Consider the following 19,006-nt stretch of genomic DNA (forward strand, 5'->3'; position numbering starts at 1 on the left):
CAGACAGAGACAGTATGTGTGAGAGAAACAGACAGAGACAGTATGTGTGAGAGAAACAGATAGAGACAGTATGTGTGAGAGAAACAGTTAGAGACAGACAGAGACATTATGTGTGAGAGAAACAGTTAGAGACAGACAGAGACACTATGTGTGAGAGATACAGATAGACAGACAGAGACACTATGTGTGAAAGAAACAGATAGAGACAGACAGAGACAGACAGAGACACTATGTGCGAGAGAAACAGATAGAGACAGACAGAGACAGTATGCGTGAGAGAAACGGATAGAGACAGACAGAGACAGACAGACAGTATGTGTGAGAGAAACAGTTAGAGACAGACAGACAGAGACACTATGTGTGAGAGAAACAGATAGAGACAGACAGAGACACTATGTGTGAGAGAAACAGTTAGAGACAGACAGACAGAGACACTATGTGTGAGAGAAACAGATAGAGACAGACAGAGACAGTATGCATGAGAGAAACAGATAGAGACAGACAGAGACAGTATGTGTGAGCGAGACAGACAGAGAGACAGACAGAGACAGTATGTGTGAGCGAGACAGACAGAGAGACAGACAGAGACAGTATGTGTGAGCGAGACAGACAGAGAGACAGACAGAGACAGTATGTGTGAGCGAGACAGACAGAGAGACAGACAGAGACAGTATGTGTGAGCGAGACAGACAGAGAGACAGACAGAGACAGTATGTTTGAGAGAAACAGATAGAGACAGTATGTGTGAGAGAAACAGATAGACAGACAGAGACAGTATGTGTGAGAGAAACAGACAGAGACAGACAGACAGAGACATTATGTGTGAGAGAAACAGACAGAGACAGTATGTGTGAGAGAAACAGATAGAGACAGTATGTGTGAGAGAAACAGTTAGAGACAGACAGAGACACTATGTGTGATAGAAACAGATAGACAGACAGAGACACTATGTGTGAAAGAAACAGATAGAGACAGACAGAGACACTATGTGTGAGAGAAACAGATAGAGACAGACAGAGACAGTATGCGTGAGAGAAACGGATAGACAGACAGAGACAGACAGAGACAGACAGACAGTATGTGTGAGAGAAACAGTTAGAGACAGACAGACAGAGACACTATGTGTGAGAGAAACAGATAGAGACAGACAGAGACAGACAGACAGTATGTGTGAGAGAAACAGTTAGAGACAGACAGACAGAGACACTATGTGTGAGAGAAACAGATAGAGACAGACAGAGACAGACAGACAATATGTGTGAGAGAAACACACAGACAGACAGAGACAGTATGTGTGAGAGAAACAGTTAGAGACAGACAGACAGAGACACTATATGTGAGAGAAACGGATAGAGACAGACAGAGACACTATGTGTGAGAGAAACAGATAGAGACAGACAGAGACACTATGTGTGAGAGAAACAGTTAGAGACAGACAGAGACAGTTTGTGTGAGAGAAACAGACAGAGACAGTATGTGTGAGAGAAACAGATAGACAGTTTGTGTGAGAGAAACAGATAGAGACAGTATGTGTGAGAGAAACAGATAGACAGACAGAGACAGTATGTGTGAGAGAAACAGACAGAGACAGACAGACAGAGACATTATGTGTGGGAGAAACAGACAGAGACAGTATGTGTGAGAGAAACAGATAGAGACAGTTTGTGTGAGAGAAACAGATAGAGACAGACAGACAGTATGTGTGAGAGAAACAGATAGAGACAGACAGAGACAGTATGCGTGAGAGAAACGGATAGAGACAGACAGAGACAGTATGTGTGAGCGAGACAGACAGAGACAGGTTGTGTGAGCGAGACAGACAGAGACAGTATGTGTGAGCGAGCGAGACAGACAGAGAGACAGACAGAGACAGGTTGTGTGAGCGAGACAGACAGAGACAGAGAGACAGACAGAGAGACAGACAGAGAGATATACAGAGACGGTTTGTGTGAGAGAGAGAGACAGAGAGACAGACAGAGACAGCAAGACAGACAGAAACAGGTTGTGTGAGCGAGACAGACAGAGAGACAGAGAGACAGAGAGACAGACAGAGACAGGTTGTGTGAGAGAGACAGACAGACAGAGACAGAGAGAGAGACAGAGAGACAGACAGAGAGACAGACAGAGACAGGTTGTGTGAGAGAGACAGACAGACAGAGACAGACAGAGACAGAGAGACAGACAGAGAGACAGACAGAGACAGAGAGACAGACAGAGAGACAGACAGATAGACATACAGAGACAGAGAGACAGACTGAGAGACAGAGAGACAGACAGAGACAGAGAGACAGACAGAAACAGAGAGACAGACAGATACATAGAGACAGACAGAGACAGACAGACATACAGACAGAGAGACAGACAGATATAGAGATACAGACAGACAGAGAGACAGACAGAGACAGAGAGACACACAGAGACAGAGAGACAGACAGAGAGACAGACAGAGATAGAGAAACAGACAGAGACAGAGAGACAGACAGAGAGACAGACAGAGACAGAGAGACAGACAGATACAGAGAGACAGACAGAGACAGAGAGACAGACAGACAGAGACAGACAGAGAGACAGACAGAGAGACAGACAGAGACAGAGATTGTGTGTGTGTCGGTGTATCAAAGAGCTATCCACTCTGAGCCAGATGGATTTCTAGTTGTCTGGTTAACTCCTGTGTGATTGAAATGAGCTGAGCTGTGCTCTGGTCACAGGGCGGTTTGATCCATTTCAGCTCTAATGACGGCCAGCCGTTGGCCTGATGGAACAGATCAAGGCCTTGATCAAGGTATTATTATTATGGCCGCAGGATGGCTGGAGCACTGAGGCATGGAGAGCCCTGGAGGGCTGGGTAGTGGTGGGCCACTCCGGGGACTGTCTGCTACTCCCAGGGGAGGGGGGGGCTCTACTGTAGCAGACAGTCCCCGGAGGATTCCTAGGAGGATGAGGGCCTGGGGACACTGATCTGAAGTACAGTAGCTAGGCTAGCTACAGTTGAAGTCGTAAGTTTACATACACTTAGGTTGGAGTCATTAAAACTTGTTTTTCAACCACTCCACAAATTTCTTGTTAACAAACTATAGTTTTGGCAAGTCGGTTAGGACATCTACTTTGTGCATGACAAGTCATTTTTCCAACAATTGTTTACAGACAAATTATTTCACTTATAATTCACTGTATCACAATTCCAGTGGGTTAGAAGTTTACATACTCTAAGTTGACTGTGCCTTTAAACAGCTTGGAAAAATCCAGAATGATGTCATGGCTGATGATGTCAATGATGTCATGGCTTTAGAAGCTTCTGATAGGCTAATTGACATAATTTAAGTCAATTGGAGGTGTACCTGTGGATGTTTTTCAAGGCCTACCTTTAAACTCAGTGCCTCTTTGCTTGACATCATGGGAAAATCAAAAGAAATCAGCCAAGACCTTGGAAAAAAATGGTTGACCTCCACAAGTCTGGTTCATCCTTAGGAGCAATTTCCAAACGCCTGAAGGTACCACGTTCATCTGTACAAACAATAGTACACAAGTATAAACACCATGGGACCACGCAGCCGTCATGCCGCTCAGGAAGGAGACGCGTTCTGTCTCCTAGAGATGAACGTACTTTGGTGAGAAAAGTGCAAATCAATCCCAGAACAACAGCAAAGGACCTTGTGAAGATGCTGGAGGAAACATGTACAAAAGTATCTATATCCACAGTAGAACAAGTCCTATATCGACATAACCTGAAAGGCCACTCAGCAAGGAAGAAGCCACTGCTCCAAAACCGCCATAAAAAAAGCCAGACTAAGGTTTGCAACTGCACATGGGGACAAAGATTGTACTTTTTGGAGAAATGTCCTCTGGTCTGATGAAACAAAAATAGAATTGTTTGGTCATAATGACCATTGTTATGTTTGGAGGAAAAGGGGGAGGCTTGCAAGCCGAAGAACACCATCCCAACCGTGAAGCACGGGGGTGGCAGCATCATGTTGTGGGGGTGCTTTGCTGCAGGAGGGACTAGTGCACTTCACAAAATAGATGGCATCAGGAGGTAGGAAAATGATGTGGATCTATTGAATTAACATCTCAAGACATCAGTCAGGAAGTTAAAGCTTGGTCGCAAATGAGTCTTCCAAATGGACAATGACCGCAAACATACTTCCAAAGTTGTGGCAAAATGGCTTAAGGACAACAAAGTCAAGGTATTGGAGTGGCCATCACAAAGCCCTGACCTCAATCCTATAGAACATTTGTGGGAAGAACTGAAAAAGCATGTGCAAGGAGGCCTACAAACCTGACTCTGTTACACCAGCTCTGTCAGGAGGAATGGGCCAAAATTCACCCAACTTATTGTGGGAAGCTTGTGGAAGGCTACCTGAAACATTTGACCAAAGTTCAACAATTTAAAGACAATGCTACCAAATACTAATTGAGTGTATGTAAACCTCTAACCCACTGGGAATGTGATGAAAGAAATAAAAGCTGAACTAAATCATTCTCTCTACTATTATTCTGACATTTCACATTCTTAAAAAATAGTGGTGATCCTAACTGACCTAAAACAGGTCATTTTCACTAGGATTAAATGTCAGGAATTGTGAAACACAGAGTTAAATGTAGTTGGCTAAGGCGTATGTAAACTTCCGACTTCAACTGTATATAGTGATATACCTTATGTCTGGTAGGGGACAGGGCTGTGGTTTCTTACATAGTTTTCGATTGTTGACTTGTCATTAGGGTTGGATTACATGTATTTCACGAATGAGAATGTCCACATTGAAAAATAATTGGCAACGTTCAGGTCGTGGATTGAATTTCAATTCATCCCCTGAACTGTCTGAATAAAGAAATAGAATTGGCCCCAGCCCTGGTCAGTTAACTAGACCGTACATGATGTAGTAGAGATGAGTGGGCTTGTGTACAGGTACTGTAGTGACAGTATGGGGACATGAGCGATACATTGAGATGTTGGCAGGAAGTGTGTGTGTGTCTGTGGCTTGTGGGGATGGATGCTCTCCTCCCATGAGACACACACACGCCCAGCCTGCAGCTGATCAAACCCCCTTTCATTATCACTCTTTCATCTAAGCCTGCTCTCATACAAACTCTGCATAATCTGCCTGTACGTCACATACAAACGCATACACACACACACACACACACACACACACACACACACACACACATCCAAGGACACAGTATTTCATGCTGTCTGGTAGATACAGCTCTTTAACACCCACACTCACTTTGTCTTCAACACTATCTCACACACACACACACACACACACACACACACACACACACACACACACACACACACACACACAAGTACACTCAGCCATCAGCTGATGCTTTGTTCAGGACAACAGGACAGAGCTGGGTCAAGGAGGACTGTTCATGTGCCAGCCTAGCAGGTCAGAATAAAGCAGTGCACCACGGCAGGTCATGACCTCTCACTTCCTGCTTGCTGTCTGGAGGGCTCTACTCACACGCAGCCCTCTGGTGGGTGGACGGGTGTGTGTGTGTGTGTGTGTGTGTGTGTGTACTTGAATCCATGTGTGTTTGTGCTCAAGTTGATACACCTCTGCTACTCCTAGACAGTCTTTAAACTTCTTTTGAGACTGAGTGGAAATGTTCCATAAAAGTTTCCTTTAAGCTGTTTTGCTCATATCATGGAGGGTGTGAGGGTGTTTGATCCTACTCCCTCAGAGAGAGAAAGGCAGGGAGGGATGGATGGAGAGAGTAGGACAGGGAGTGAGGGAGGGAGGGAGGGAGGGAGGGAAGGAAGGAAGGAAGGAAGGAAGGAAGGAAGGAAGGAAGGAAGGAAGGAAGGAAGGAAGGAAGGAAGGAAGGGAGTGAGGGAGAGAGAAAGGCAGGGAGGGATGGATGGATGGAGGGAGGGAGGGAGGGGGAGAGAGAAGGGCAGGGAGGGAGGGAGGGCGGGAGAAGGGCAGGGAGGGAGGGAGGGAGAGAGAGAGAGAGAAGGGCAGGGAGGGAGGGGGAGAGAAGGGCAGGGAGGGAGAGAGAAGGGCAGGGAGGGATGGATGGAGAGAGTAGGACAGAGAGTGAGGGAGAGAGAAGGGCAGGGAGGGGGGAAGGGAGAGAAGGGCAGGGAGGGAGAGAGAAGGGAAGGGAGGGAGGTGGAGAGAAGGGCAGGGAGGGAGGTGGAGAGAAGGGCAGGGAGGGAGGGGGAGAGAAGGGCAGGGAGGGAGGGGGAGAGAAGGGCAGGGAGGGAGGGAGGGAGGGAGAGAGAAGGGCAGGGAGGGAGGGAGGGGTAGAGAAGGGCAGGGAGGGAGGGGTAGAGAAGGGCAGGGAGGGAGAGAGAAGGGCAGGGAGGGAGGGAGAGAGAAGAGCAGGGAGGGAGGGAGAGAGAAGGGCAGGGAGGGAGAGAGAGAGAAAGGCAGAAACAAAGCGCTTTGACAGTGTGCTGCTGTATAGATGTATTTGTTTTGGGGTTGGAGAGACGAGGGGGAAGGTGTGGTTCTTTGTACATCCGTCCGGCGTGGCCTGCTCTACTCTAATGTAGTGGCACGTCACAGTCAGTGACTTCTCTCTGCCGTCCGGCGTGGCCTGCTCTACTCTAATGTAGTGGCACGTCACAGTCAGTGACTTCTCACTGCCGTCCTGCGTGGCCTGCTCTACTCTAATGTAGTGGCACGTCACAGTCAGTGACTTCTCTCTGCCGTCCGGCGTGGCCTGCTCTACTCTAATGTAGTGGCACGTCACAGTCAGTGACCTCTCTCTGCCGTCCGGCGTGGCCTGCTCTACTCTAATGTAGTGGCACGTCACAGTCAGTGACCTCTCTCTGCCTAGACATCTGTGACTTCTGGAAAGATCATGGGTTCAAAGGTCACGATACCTCGTCATCAGCGATGAGAAAGGAGGAAGCGATGAACAGGAAGTGAGGGCATGAGAAGGACAGAGGTTGACCAGAGAGATTGAAAACACTTAAGAATGGAGATTCCGCTCAGCTCACTTCCTATCCTAGGTGCCCCTCTTTCCTAATCCTTTCCCGAACATCCATCCTTCCCCATCAGAAGAAACATCGGTGTGTTTTCCCCCTGGGGGACTTGGCTGAAGCAGCAGAGTCAGAACATGTGCCTTTTTTCTCTCTCAACGTCAGACTAATTAGCTAGCGATTGTCGGAAACACTGACTGATATTATTAGCCTGCCGTGTCGTTTCTAATTTGTTGAACGTCATTAGGCAGCCCAGTGAAAACAAGTCCCCACCACCAATCATTAAAAAAGGTGATTGGATACAGCCAGGAGGCCTGCCTGCCTGCCTGCCTGCCTGCCTGCCTGCCTGCCTGCCTGCCTGCCTGTTTTGAATTTGTGTGACAGGAAGTATAATTTATTCCGTGCATTTCAAATAAATTCCACTTAGTCATAGAACATGAGAGTTTCATTGAATCTCACTGGTAGTACTTCCAGATACCAACGAATATATAACTTTTCTATGGAAACAGTGTTCTTTAACTCTTTTAGCCTTAGTGCTTAGAATTGCCAAATATATTTTCCCCAACCATTTCATTTGTTTGGCTTATTTTTGAAGGTTTTAGGGTCAACTTGAGGGTAAAAAAAAAAGAAAATGCAGTATTTCCCCCATATTTAACTAAATGTTTGTGATTAATGAAATATAATAACCTATAATATTCACATTCAGGTTTTGTTTTCCTTGATAATTTATTTAAAGATTTTTTCCTGAAAATCAGATGTGTCAACAGTATTTTATATACATGTATATAATGACGTGTTGGATGTTTTATGTACAAGATGTATATTTGATTAGACTACACCTAATATAGAATAGAAGAGGCGTTTGAATTTCATTTAATTTCACTGAATTCAATTATATTTCCTTTAATTAAAATTCCAATTCCAATTCTGTATCCTTGTTTACTAGTTCAATTCAAAATCAAGAATTTAATTGGAATTTGAGGCATTCTCAATTCAATTCTGAATTCAACACAATCCTGCTGTCCGCCTCCCTGTCTGCCTGCCTGTCTGCCTGCCTGTCTGTCTGGGAAATAGCTACAGTCATGACAGACAAAGCTTAGCAGTTCCCTGAGTTGGAATCTGCTATAGGCTTTTGAGGAGAGACACCCTGAGTCCACCCTCGCCCATCTCTCTACCCTCACCTCCCCCAGCTACAGTATGTTTACACAGGGCTAGTCCTCTTAATCCGACCTCCAGGATGCTCACTCAGTCAATGTCTTATCTCTCAGCAGAAAGAGTGAAAAAAAGAGGAGAGAATGCCATTTGAGATTTGAGGACACTCAGCAGCTTGGGAGATAATGTGAAGCCTTTCGTTGCTGGTTCCAGACACCCTCCATGTTTCTAAACACACAGGCTCTCTTTCTCTATTTCCCTCCTCTCTCTCTCTATCTCTCTCGCTCTCTCTCTCTCTCTCTCTCTCTCCATTCCATCCTCCCCCTCTCTTCCTCTACTCAACCCTAAGCCAAAGGCTTCTCCATCGATCCAATAAAACCTGAAGTCAGAACTGTGAGCTGTAAGTCATCAAATAGTTTTATCCCGGCCCTCCACTAAGTCCAGTCATTTAAAGCACATTTAGATCATCTTGGACTTTCTCTGTGCGGCTGCTCTTTCTTTCCCAAAAACTAAATCAATAGAAGTCAGATTGGGTGCAGAATGTGCTGTACAGGCTTTGCATCTAAATTCACACCCCAGTCTCCTGAATGGCAAACTGGACACAAAGTCTGCCCATTAAAGCAGACATTTAAAATTCACGTAACATTTGGGGCTGACTTACATCAAGCAATGAAATGCATCGGCGCAGACAGACATTTTTCATCCATCTCCAAGAGTAAACACAATTTGACATTTTATGCACATTTAGAAGTCAACCTTCTCAAATCAGCAAACAGCATCAAAGTGTTGATTTGGCTCTCTGATGGACACCAGCAGGTGTGGAATGGCGATTCCACAGAAGGAGGGAAAGTGGGATACGTTTTATAGTGTCCTCCTGTTGCATTTTGAGTGTTTTCAAACTGCGTCTGTGGTAATGTCTGTATTGTTAACCTCCATTATTAAAACAGGCTGCTGTTAGCATCGCCTGTCAAAGACAAAACAAGTTTGTTGTTTGACATAACCATTTAGGAGAATTATCATCAACTACATTGTGTGTTGAATTGTCCTTGCTTTGACATTCATTTTCTGTGTCTGGTTGACGGGCTGCCAACACACATTAACATTGCTACGTGGTGTTTCAATGTAATAACTGTCTTTGAATTGGCTTGACAGAACTCTGATAAGATGTTTATTTTTCTTATTGATTGATTTATTTTCCTTTGTTATTCCCCACAAACCCTACCACCCCTCCCCCAATTGGAGTAAACTATTAAACAATAACACTTAGGCTTCTTCCTTCAGTTTATACATACTATTCACATTTTACAGACAATCTATTTTACAATAGTTCTATTTTATTTGTTTTTAGTCCTTCCTCTCTTTCTGATGTCCATCCAGTTTGATTTATATTTGTAACTGTGCTATTTCACAAAGGTTCTGAGCCTATATACATTTTACAGACTCCGACACTAGACACCCCCCCTAACCCTCCCGTTTTGCGGCCGGAGTCCGCAACTTTAGGGGGGGGGGGGGGGTACTGTCACGTCCTGACCATAGAGATCCCTTATTTTCTATGGTAGAGTAGGTCAGGGTGTGACTGGGGTAGTCTAGTTTATTATTTCTATGTGGGGTTCTAGTTTTGTTTTTCTTTGTTGATGATTTTGTATGATTCCCAATTAGAGGCAGCTGGTAATCGTTGTCTCTAATTGGGGGTCATATTTAGGGATCTTCTTTCCACCTGTGTTTGGTGGGATATTGTTTATGTGTAGTTAGTTGCATGTTAGCACTCCATTGTCGTCACGTTTCGTTTAGTCTTTATTGTTTGTTGTGTGGTTCACTTATTTCTAATAAAAGATATGAAATCCAGATCATGCGGGTCCGGGTCCCATGTTGGTCCGAGTATGCTTCCAACGATCTTGACAACATTTGTTATCTTATTGTTATTAGTCCCACCCTTCAGCTCCATTCAACCCCTCCCATCTATCTCTTAACACCATCCATTTTGGATTTTTAAAACCATTCTATTATCCTAGTTTCTACAGATTTTAAATTAAAGAAACATTTTTGCTAAAATTATTATTATATTAATAATCGATTAACTATGACTTTTCAAGTCACCCAGTATTGCTATTTGCAGCGTTAGTTCTATGTAAATGTTGCAATTCGTCAGCCATTCCTGGACCTGTGACCAAAAATGAGCTACATATGGACAGGACCAAAATAAATGATCCAATGACTCTGCCACCTCACAGCAAAATCTACAGGGCTGTGAAGATTGTGTCCCCCATATTAGAGGTCGACCGATTATGATTTTTCAATGCCGATACCGATTATTGGAGGACCAAAAAAAGCCGATACCGATTAATCAGCGATTTTTATTTATTTGTAATAATGACAATTACAACAATACTGAGTGAACACTTATTTTGACTTAACATCAATAAAATCAATACATCAATAAAAATACATTTAGCCTCAAATAAATAATGAAACATGTTCAATTTGGTTTAAATAATGCAAAAACAAAGTGTTGGAGAAGAAAGTAAAAGTGCAGTATGTGCCATGTAAAAAAGCTAATGTTTAAGTTCCTTGCTCAGAACATGAGAACATATGAAAGCTGGTGGTTCCTTTTAACATGAGACTTCAATATTCCCAGGCAAGAAGTTTTAGGTTGTAGTTAATATAGTATTTATAGGACTATTTCTCTCTATACCATTTGTATTTCTTATACCTTTGACTATTGAATGTTCTTATAGGCACTTTAGTATTGCCAGTGAAACAGTATAGCTTCCGTCCCTCTCCTCGCCCCTACCTGGGCTCGAACCAGGAACACATCGACAACAGCAACCCTCGAAGCATCGTTACTCATCGCTCCACAAAAGCCGCGGCCCTTGCAGAGCAAGGGGAACAACTACTCCAAGTTTCAAAGCGAGTGACGTCACCGATCGAAGCGCTATTAGCGCGCACCCAGCTAACTAGCTAGCCATTTCACATCGGTTACACCAGCCTAATCTCGGGAGTTGATAGGCTTGAAGTCATAAACAGCTCAATGCTTGAAGCATTGCAAAGAGCTGCTGGCAAAACGCACAAAAGTGCTGTTTGAATGAATGCTTACGAGCCTGCTGCTGCCTACCATCGCTCACTCAGACTGCTCTATCAAATATCAAATCATAGACTTAATTATAACATAATAACACACAGAAATGCGAGCCTTTGGTCAGTAATATGGTCGAATCCGGAAACTATCATTTAGAAAACAAAACGTTTATTCTTTCAGTGAAATACGGAACCGTTACGTATTTTATCTAACGGGTGGCATCCCTAAGTCTAAATATTGCTGTTACATTGTACAACCTTCAATGTTATGTCAGAATTATGTAAAATTCTGGCAAATTAGTTCGCAACAAGCCAGGCGGCCCAAACTGTTGCATATACCCTGAATCTGCGTGCAATGAATGCAAGATAAGTGACACAATTTCACCTGGTTAATATTGCCTGCTAACCTGGATTTCTTTTAGCTAAATATGCAGGTTTAAAAATATATACTTCTGTGTATTAATTTTAAGAAAGGCATTGATGTTTATGGTTAGGTACAGTCGTGCAACGAGTGTGCTTTTTTCGCAAATGCGCTTTTGTTGGGGCGGCAGGGTAGCCTAGTGGTTAGAGCGTTAGAGTGTTGGACTAGTTAACTGTAAGGTTGCAAGTTCAAGTCCCCGAGCTGACAAGGTACAAATCTGTCGTTCTGCCCCTGAACAGGCAGTTAACCCACTGTTCCTAGGCCGTCATTGAAAATAAGAATTTGTTCTTAACTGACTTGCCTAGTTAAATAAAGGTAAAAAATATATATTTAAAAAAAATCCCCGTTTGGAAAAGTTGGCTGTGACTTGTGTATTGATTTTAAGAAACTTTATGGTACACGTTGGAGCAACGACAGTCCTTTTTCCGCGAATGCGCACCGCATCGATTATATGCAACGCAGGACAAGCTAGATAAACTAGTAATATCATCAACCATGTGTAGTTAACTAGTGATTATGAATGATTGATTGTTTTTTATAAGATAAGTTTAATGCTAGCTAGCAACTTACCTTGGCTTCTTACTGCATTCGCGTAACAGGCAGGCTCCTCGTGGAGTGCAACGAGAGGTAGGTGGTTAGAGCGTTGGACTAGTTAACTGTAAGGTTGCAAGATTGAATCCCCGAGCTGACAAGGTACAAATCTGTCGTTCTGCCCCTGAACAAGGCAGTTAACCCACTGTTCCTAGGCCGTCATTGAAAATAAGAATTTGTTCTTAACTGACTTGCCTAGTTAAATAAAGGTAAAAAAATATTTTTTTTTTAAAAATCCCCCGTTTGGCAAAGTTGGCTGTCTTTGTTAGGAAGAAATAGTCTTCACACAGTTTGCAACGAGCCAGGCGGCCCAAACTGTTGCATATACCCTGACTCTGTTGCAAGAAAAGTGAAACAATTTACCTAGTTAAAATAAATTAATGTTAGCAGGCAATATTAACTAAATATGCAGGTTTAAAAGTATATACTTGTGTATTGATTTTAAGAAAGTTTATGGTACACGTTGGAGCAACGACAGTCCTTTTTCCGCGAATGCGCACCGCATCGATTATATGCAACGCAGGACACGCTAGATAAACTAGTAATATCATCAACCATGTGTAGTTAACTAGTGATTATGAATGATTGATTGATTGTTTTTTATAAGATAAGTTTAATGCTAGCTAGCAACTTACCTTGGCTTCTTACTGCATTCGCGTAACAGGCAGGCTCCTCGTGGAGTGCAATGAGAGGTAGGTGGTTAGAGCGTTGGACTAGTTAACTGTAAGGTTGCAAGATTGAATCCCCGAGCTGACAAGGTACAAATCTGTCATTCTGCCCCTGAACAAGGCAGTTAACCCACCGTTCCTAGGCCATCATTGAAAATAAGAATATGTTCTTAACTGACTTGCCTAGTTAACTTCTTGATGCTACCCATCTCGTTAGCGGGATTATTTTCGTCAGCAACCGCTGAATAGCATAGTCAAATAATATTACAAAAAAATATTCATATTCATGAAATCACAAGTGCTATATTGCAAAACACAGTTTAGCCTTTTGTTAATCCACCTGTTGTCTCAGATTTTGAAATTATGCTTTACAGTGAAAGCAATCCAAGCGTTTGTGTAAATTTATCGAAAACATAACATAACATTATGTACACTAAGCATTAAGTAGCTAGGTCACGAAAATCAGAAAAGCAATCAAATTAATCGTTTTCCTTTGATGATCTTCGGATGTTTTCACTCACGAGACTCCCAGTTACACAACAAATGTTCCTTTTGTTCCATAAAGATTATTTTTATACCCAAAATACCTCCGTTTGTTTGTCGCGTTATGTTCAGAAATCAACAGGAAAGAGTGGTCACGACAACGCAGACGTATATTCCAAATAACATCCATAATGTCCACAGAAACATGTAAAACATTTTTATAATCAATCCTCAGGTTGTTTTTAAAATATATATTTGATAATATATCAACCGGGTGTGTAGGTTTTTCAGTAACACCGGGAGAAACAATGACCGCTTTACTCTGTAGCGCAAAACTCACTCTGAGAGCCCCCACCTATCCACTTACGCAATGTGATCTTTCACGTTCATTTTTCTAAATAAAAGCCTGAAACCATGTATAAAGACTGTTGACACCTGAGGGAAGCCATAGAAAAGGGAATCTGGTTGATATCCCTTTAAATGGAGGATAGGCATGCATAGGAACAGAGAGGTTTCAAAATAAGAGGCACTTCCTGATTGGATTTTCCTCAGGTTTTCACCTGCAATATCAGTTCTGTTATACTCACAGACAATATTTGTACAGTTTTGGAAACTTTAGAGTGTTTTCTATCCTAATCTGACAATTATATGCATATTCTAGTTTCTGGGGCTGAGAAATAGGCAGTTTGAAATGGGTACGTTTTTTAGCCAAAAACGAAAATACTGCCCCCTACACGCAAAAGGTGTAAAAAAAAATCGGTGTCCAAAAATACAGATTTTCAATTGTTATGAAAACTTGAAATCGTCCCTAATTAATCGGCCATTCCCCATTAATCGGTCGACCTCTACCCCATATATATATATATATATATATATATATATATATATATATATATATATATATATATATAACATTCTATTGGTTGCAAGAATTTTGTATAATAATTTAAATTGAAAAATTCTAAATTACAATCCAACATCGTCTTGTGTGTCAATTCATAAACCATGTGTCATGGAATCGGTACATTGAAAAAATCTTCCCAACGATTTTGCAATTGATATGGCAGAGCTGTCAATTTTTTGGTCCTTAAATGAAACTGGTAAATATTTTTATTTGTCACAATTTTCTATAACCATTTTTGGTCTTTAATAAAGCAGGTCTGACAGACAAGTTCCTTACTTTCCCCTCTTCCACTTGCCTCTTCTATTTTTGTGGTTATGCTGCAATTAGTTGGTTGTAATTTTGGATAGAGCAGACATTTCCATAAGTCTGTGTTAGCTGCATGTGTGACATAACTTCACCAGTCCTATTTAGGATATCATTAACAAAGATTATACTTTTTTTTAAATATTGAAAAATATTTTTATCAATTAGTATATTTGAGGTTAACCACAATATTTGTTGTTTTATTTGTTCTGTTTTTCAGGTGGATTAAACTGAAATTACAACCAACTTTCTAAGGCTTGTTTAAAAAATAACTATATTTTGGAGATTATTTCATTCTCAAATAACGAAAGTGAGCAGTTGTTATCTGAATAAATGGGAAAAGGCCATTCTTGAACATAGGGTGAGACATTCTTACTAATTTACTAGAGAACCATTTTGGATTTAGGTATAACTTTTGTATGACTGATGCCTTTAGTGAGAGGTCTAATGCGTTAATATTTCATATTTTCTGCCCTCCGAATTCATATTCATTATATAAATAGGCCCTTTTAATTTTGTCTGACTTGCCATTCCAAATAAAATGGAACATTTTTTGTTCATATAATTTAGAAAGCAAGTCACTAGGTGTAGGCAAAACCATAAGCCAATAGGTAAACTGCGATATGACTGATGAGTTAATCAGGGTGATTTTTCCACAAATAGACAGGTGTTTTCCTTTCCATGGTAGCAAGATCGTATCTATTTTTGCTAACTTTCTATTAAAATTTATTGGAGTGAGATAATTTTTTTATTTCGGGATATGTATACCGAGTATGTCCACATCCACATACGTAGTATAGTACACTAAATCATAATTTGGCTTTAATTCAGAGAGGTTAGCAAAAGTATCTAGATTCTCTATGAGGCTGTGGAGGGATTCTAATTGTGGTTTTAAAAGAAAACATGAATCATCAGCGTAGAATGACACCTTTGTTTTTAAGCCACGGATTTTTAATCCCTTGATATTATTGTTGGATCTAATTTTAACAGCTAACATTTCGATGGCCATAATAAATAGATATGCCGATAGTGGACAACCTTGTTTTACTCCTCTTGACAGTTTAAATCTATAAGATGTATATTCCAGGAATTGATGTATAAACTCCTGTTGTACTTTATCAAAAGCCTTTTCAATGTCAGCTATGAAAACTAGGCCTGGTTTCCCCGATATTTCATAGTGTTCTATTGTTTCCAGTACTTGTCTTATATTATCTACAATGTACCGTCCATGGTATGCCATCCAGCCCTGGAGTTTTAACTGACATTAAGGCTTTAATTGCATCAAGAAGTTCCTCCTCTGTAATTTGGCCTTCACATGTGTCTTTCTGTACAGATGTTAATTTTACATTATTAATAGGGGGAAAATACATACAATTAGCTTCGGTTAGTGGAGATGAAACAAAAACATATTCTTAAAGTACTTTACTTCCTCTTTCAAAGTATTGTTTGGTGAATCGTGAATGAATCCATCATTTATAACAAGTTTCAATAAAACTTGTTACAAAGCATTTCTATGTTGAAGATTGAAAAATAATTTGGTGCATTTTTCCCCATATTCCATCCAGTACACTTTATTTTTATAATATATTACACTGGATCTTTCTTGAATAAGTTCCTCCATTTATTTTTGTTTTTCCTCTGACTTATTCTGTGTCTCTATGGTACAGTTTTATTGATATCTAACTGTACTGTTAATCCTTCAATTTCCTTTGTTAATATGGACTCTTTTGATCTGAATTGCTTTTGTTTTATAGATGAGTACTGAATTGCATGGCCTCTAATGGCATATTTAAAAGTGTCCCATACAATAAGGGGATTTTCTGTACCTTTGTTATGTCGGAAAAAAATCTGTTATAAATTATTTCGTCTAGTTAAAAAAGAAGTTATCATCCTGTAGGCTTTGATGACATTTCCAATATCCTCTCCCACATGGAAATTCTGTAAGAGTAATATATAAGCCAATTATGTGATGGTCCGACCGCATTCTGTACCCTATCAACACTTTAACTTTTGGTGCCAGAGAAAATAACATAAGAAAGTAATGAAGACGACTAGCTTGATTAAGCCTCCGACATGTATATCTCACTAGGTCAGGGTATTTAAGTCTCCATATATCCACTAATTCCAATATATCTTTGACATTCATGATTTCCTTAAGTGCCTGAGGGTGATAGTTTTTCAGTGTGATTTTGTTTACGGTCCATAGAGGTATTTAAAACTGTTTGTGAATGTCGTCCTGCTGCTCGGCTGGGGAGACATAGTGGCTGTTGTTCATGACGCTTTAACTGACTTTATTTTTGATCTGTCTTTGGCAGGCTGCCAGAGGCTGTTCCCACACTGTCTATCTCCACTGTCACTCAACATCAACCAGCGAATCAACGGCCTCGCTGAGACGCTATCGGAGCCATGGGTGAGGCTAAGGTCCTGATGTTGCTTCTTCTGATTGGTTGGGAGAAGTCGTTGAGTCTCAACTGGAACCCAATACCACGCAAGACCGTCAGATATCATGGTGAGTGTCTACCTGAAGTGAAACCCTATTCACACTATAGTGCACTGCCAGGGTCCATAGTAGGGTCCATAGTAGAGGTCGACAGATTAATCGAAATGGCCGATTTAATTAGGGACGATTTTAAGTTTTCATAACAATTGGAAATCAGTATTTGGCCGATTTAAAAAAAATATATATATATATTTTTTTACCCCTTTATTTAACTAGGCAAGTTAGTTAAGAACACATTCTTATTTTCAATGACGGCCTAGGAACAGTGGGTTAACTGCCTTGTTCAGTGGCAGAACGACAGATTTTGTTTTTGCAACCTTCCGGTTACTAGTCCAACGCTCTAACCATCTGCCTTACATTGCACTCCACGAGGAGCCTGCGTGGCAGGCTGACAACCTGTTACGCGAGGGCAGCAAGAATACAAGGTAAGTTGCTAGCTAGCATTAAACTTAGCAAAAACAATCAATCTTCACATAATCACTAGTTAACTACACATGGTTGATGATATTACTAGTTTATCTAGCGTGTCATGCGTTTCATATAATCGATGCGGTGCCTGTTAATTTCTCATCGAATCACAGCCTACTTCGCCAAACGGGTGATGATTTAGCACTGGCTTGCACCAAACCTAACCATAAATATCAATGACTTTCTTTAAAATCAATACACAAGTATATATTTTTAAACCTGCATATTTAGTTAATATTGCCTGCGAACATGAATTTCTTATAATTTGGGAAATTGTGTCACCACTCTTGTGTTCCGTGCAAGCAGTCAGGGTATATGCAGCAGTTTGGGTCACCTGGCCCGTTGTGAACTGTGTGAAGTTCATTTATTCCTAACAAAGACCGTAATTAATTTGCCAGAATTGTACATAATTATGGCATAACATTGAAGGTTGTAACAGCAATATTTAGACTTAGGGATGCCACCCGTTAGATAAAATACGGAACAGTTCCGTATTTCAATGAAAGTATAAATGTTTTGTTTTCGAAATGATAGTTTCCGGATTCTACCATATTAATGACCAAAGGTTCGTATTTCTGTGTGTTATTATGTTATAATTAAGTCTATGATTTGATATTTGATAGAGCAGTCTGAGTGAGCGATGGTAGGCAGCAGCAGGCTCGTAAGCATTCATTCAAACAGCACTTTCGTGCGTTTTGCCAGCAGCTCTTCGCAATGCTTCAAGCATTGAGCTGTTTATGACTTCAAGCCTATCAACTCCCGAGATTAGGCTGGTGTAACCGATATGAAATGGCTAGCTAGTTAGCGGGGTGCGCGCTAATAGCGCTTCGATCGGTGACGTCACTCGCTTTGAAACTTGGAGTAGTTGTTCCCCTTGCTCTGCAAGGGCCGCGGCTTTTGTGGAGCAATGGGTAACGATGCTTCGAGGGTGGCTGTTGTCGATGTGTTCCTGGTTCGAGCCCAGGTACGGGCGAGGAGAGGGACGGAAGCTATACTGTTACACTGGCAATACTAAAGTGCCTATAAGAACATCCAATAGTCAAAAGTATATGAAATTCAAATGGTATAGAGAGAAATAGGCCTATAAATACTATAATAACTACAACCTAAAACTTCGTACCTGGGAATATTGAAGACTCATGTTAAAAGGAACCACCAGCTTTCATATGTTCTCATGTTCTGAGCAAGGAACTTAAACATTAGCTTTTTTACATGGCACATATTGCACTTTTACTTTCTTCTCCAACATTATTTGCATTATCTAAACCAAATTGAACATGTTTTATTATTTATTTGAGGCTAAATTGATTTATTATATTAAGTAAGGGAACACCCCCCTGAAATGGACAAAAATGAATGGGAAGTCATTGGCACGATACGAAACATATACACGGTGTCCAATACCACTCAATTCGGCGTCGTTTCATTCAAAGTTGATTGCAAATGCCATATGGCAAATTCCAAGTGTAACACTCCAAAAATCCAACAGATGGCGAGTGCG

The 19,006-nt window shown here is 41.3% G+C and overlaps 1 protein-coding gene across 2 annotated transcripts in view; it reads left to right on the forward strand.

Annotated features, from left to right (window-relative positions):
* Positions 1 to 19,006, forward strand: part of LOC110536240 (semaphorin-4C) — a 115,388-nt gene that overhangs the window by 65,494 nt on the left and 30,888 nt on the right. For both annotated transcript variants that reach the window (XM_021621909.3, XM_021621911.3), the window contains exon 2: positions 16,853 to 17,046. In XM_021621909.3, the coding sequence (XP_021477584.1) occupies positions 16,944 to 17,046 (103 nt within the window). In that variant the 5' untranslated portion in view covers positions 16,853 to 16,943. The remainder of the gene's footprint in view (positions 1 to 16,852; positions 17,047 to 19,006) is intronic.

Source organism: Oncorhynchus mykiss, chromosome 11, assembly GCF_057628025.1.
Source record: "Oncorhynchus mykiss isolate SJ-2025 chromosome 11, ASM5762802v1, whole genome shotgun sequence".
Lineage (NCBI taxonomy): Eukaryota > Metazoa > Chordata > Actinopteri > Salmoniformes > Salmonidae > Oncorhynchus > Oncorhynchus mykiss.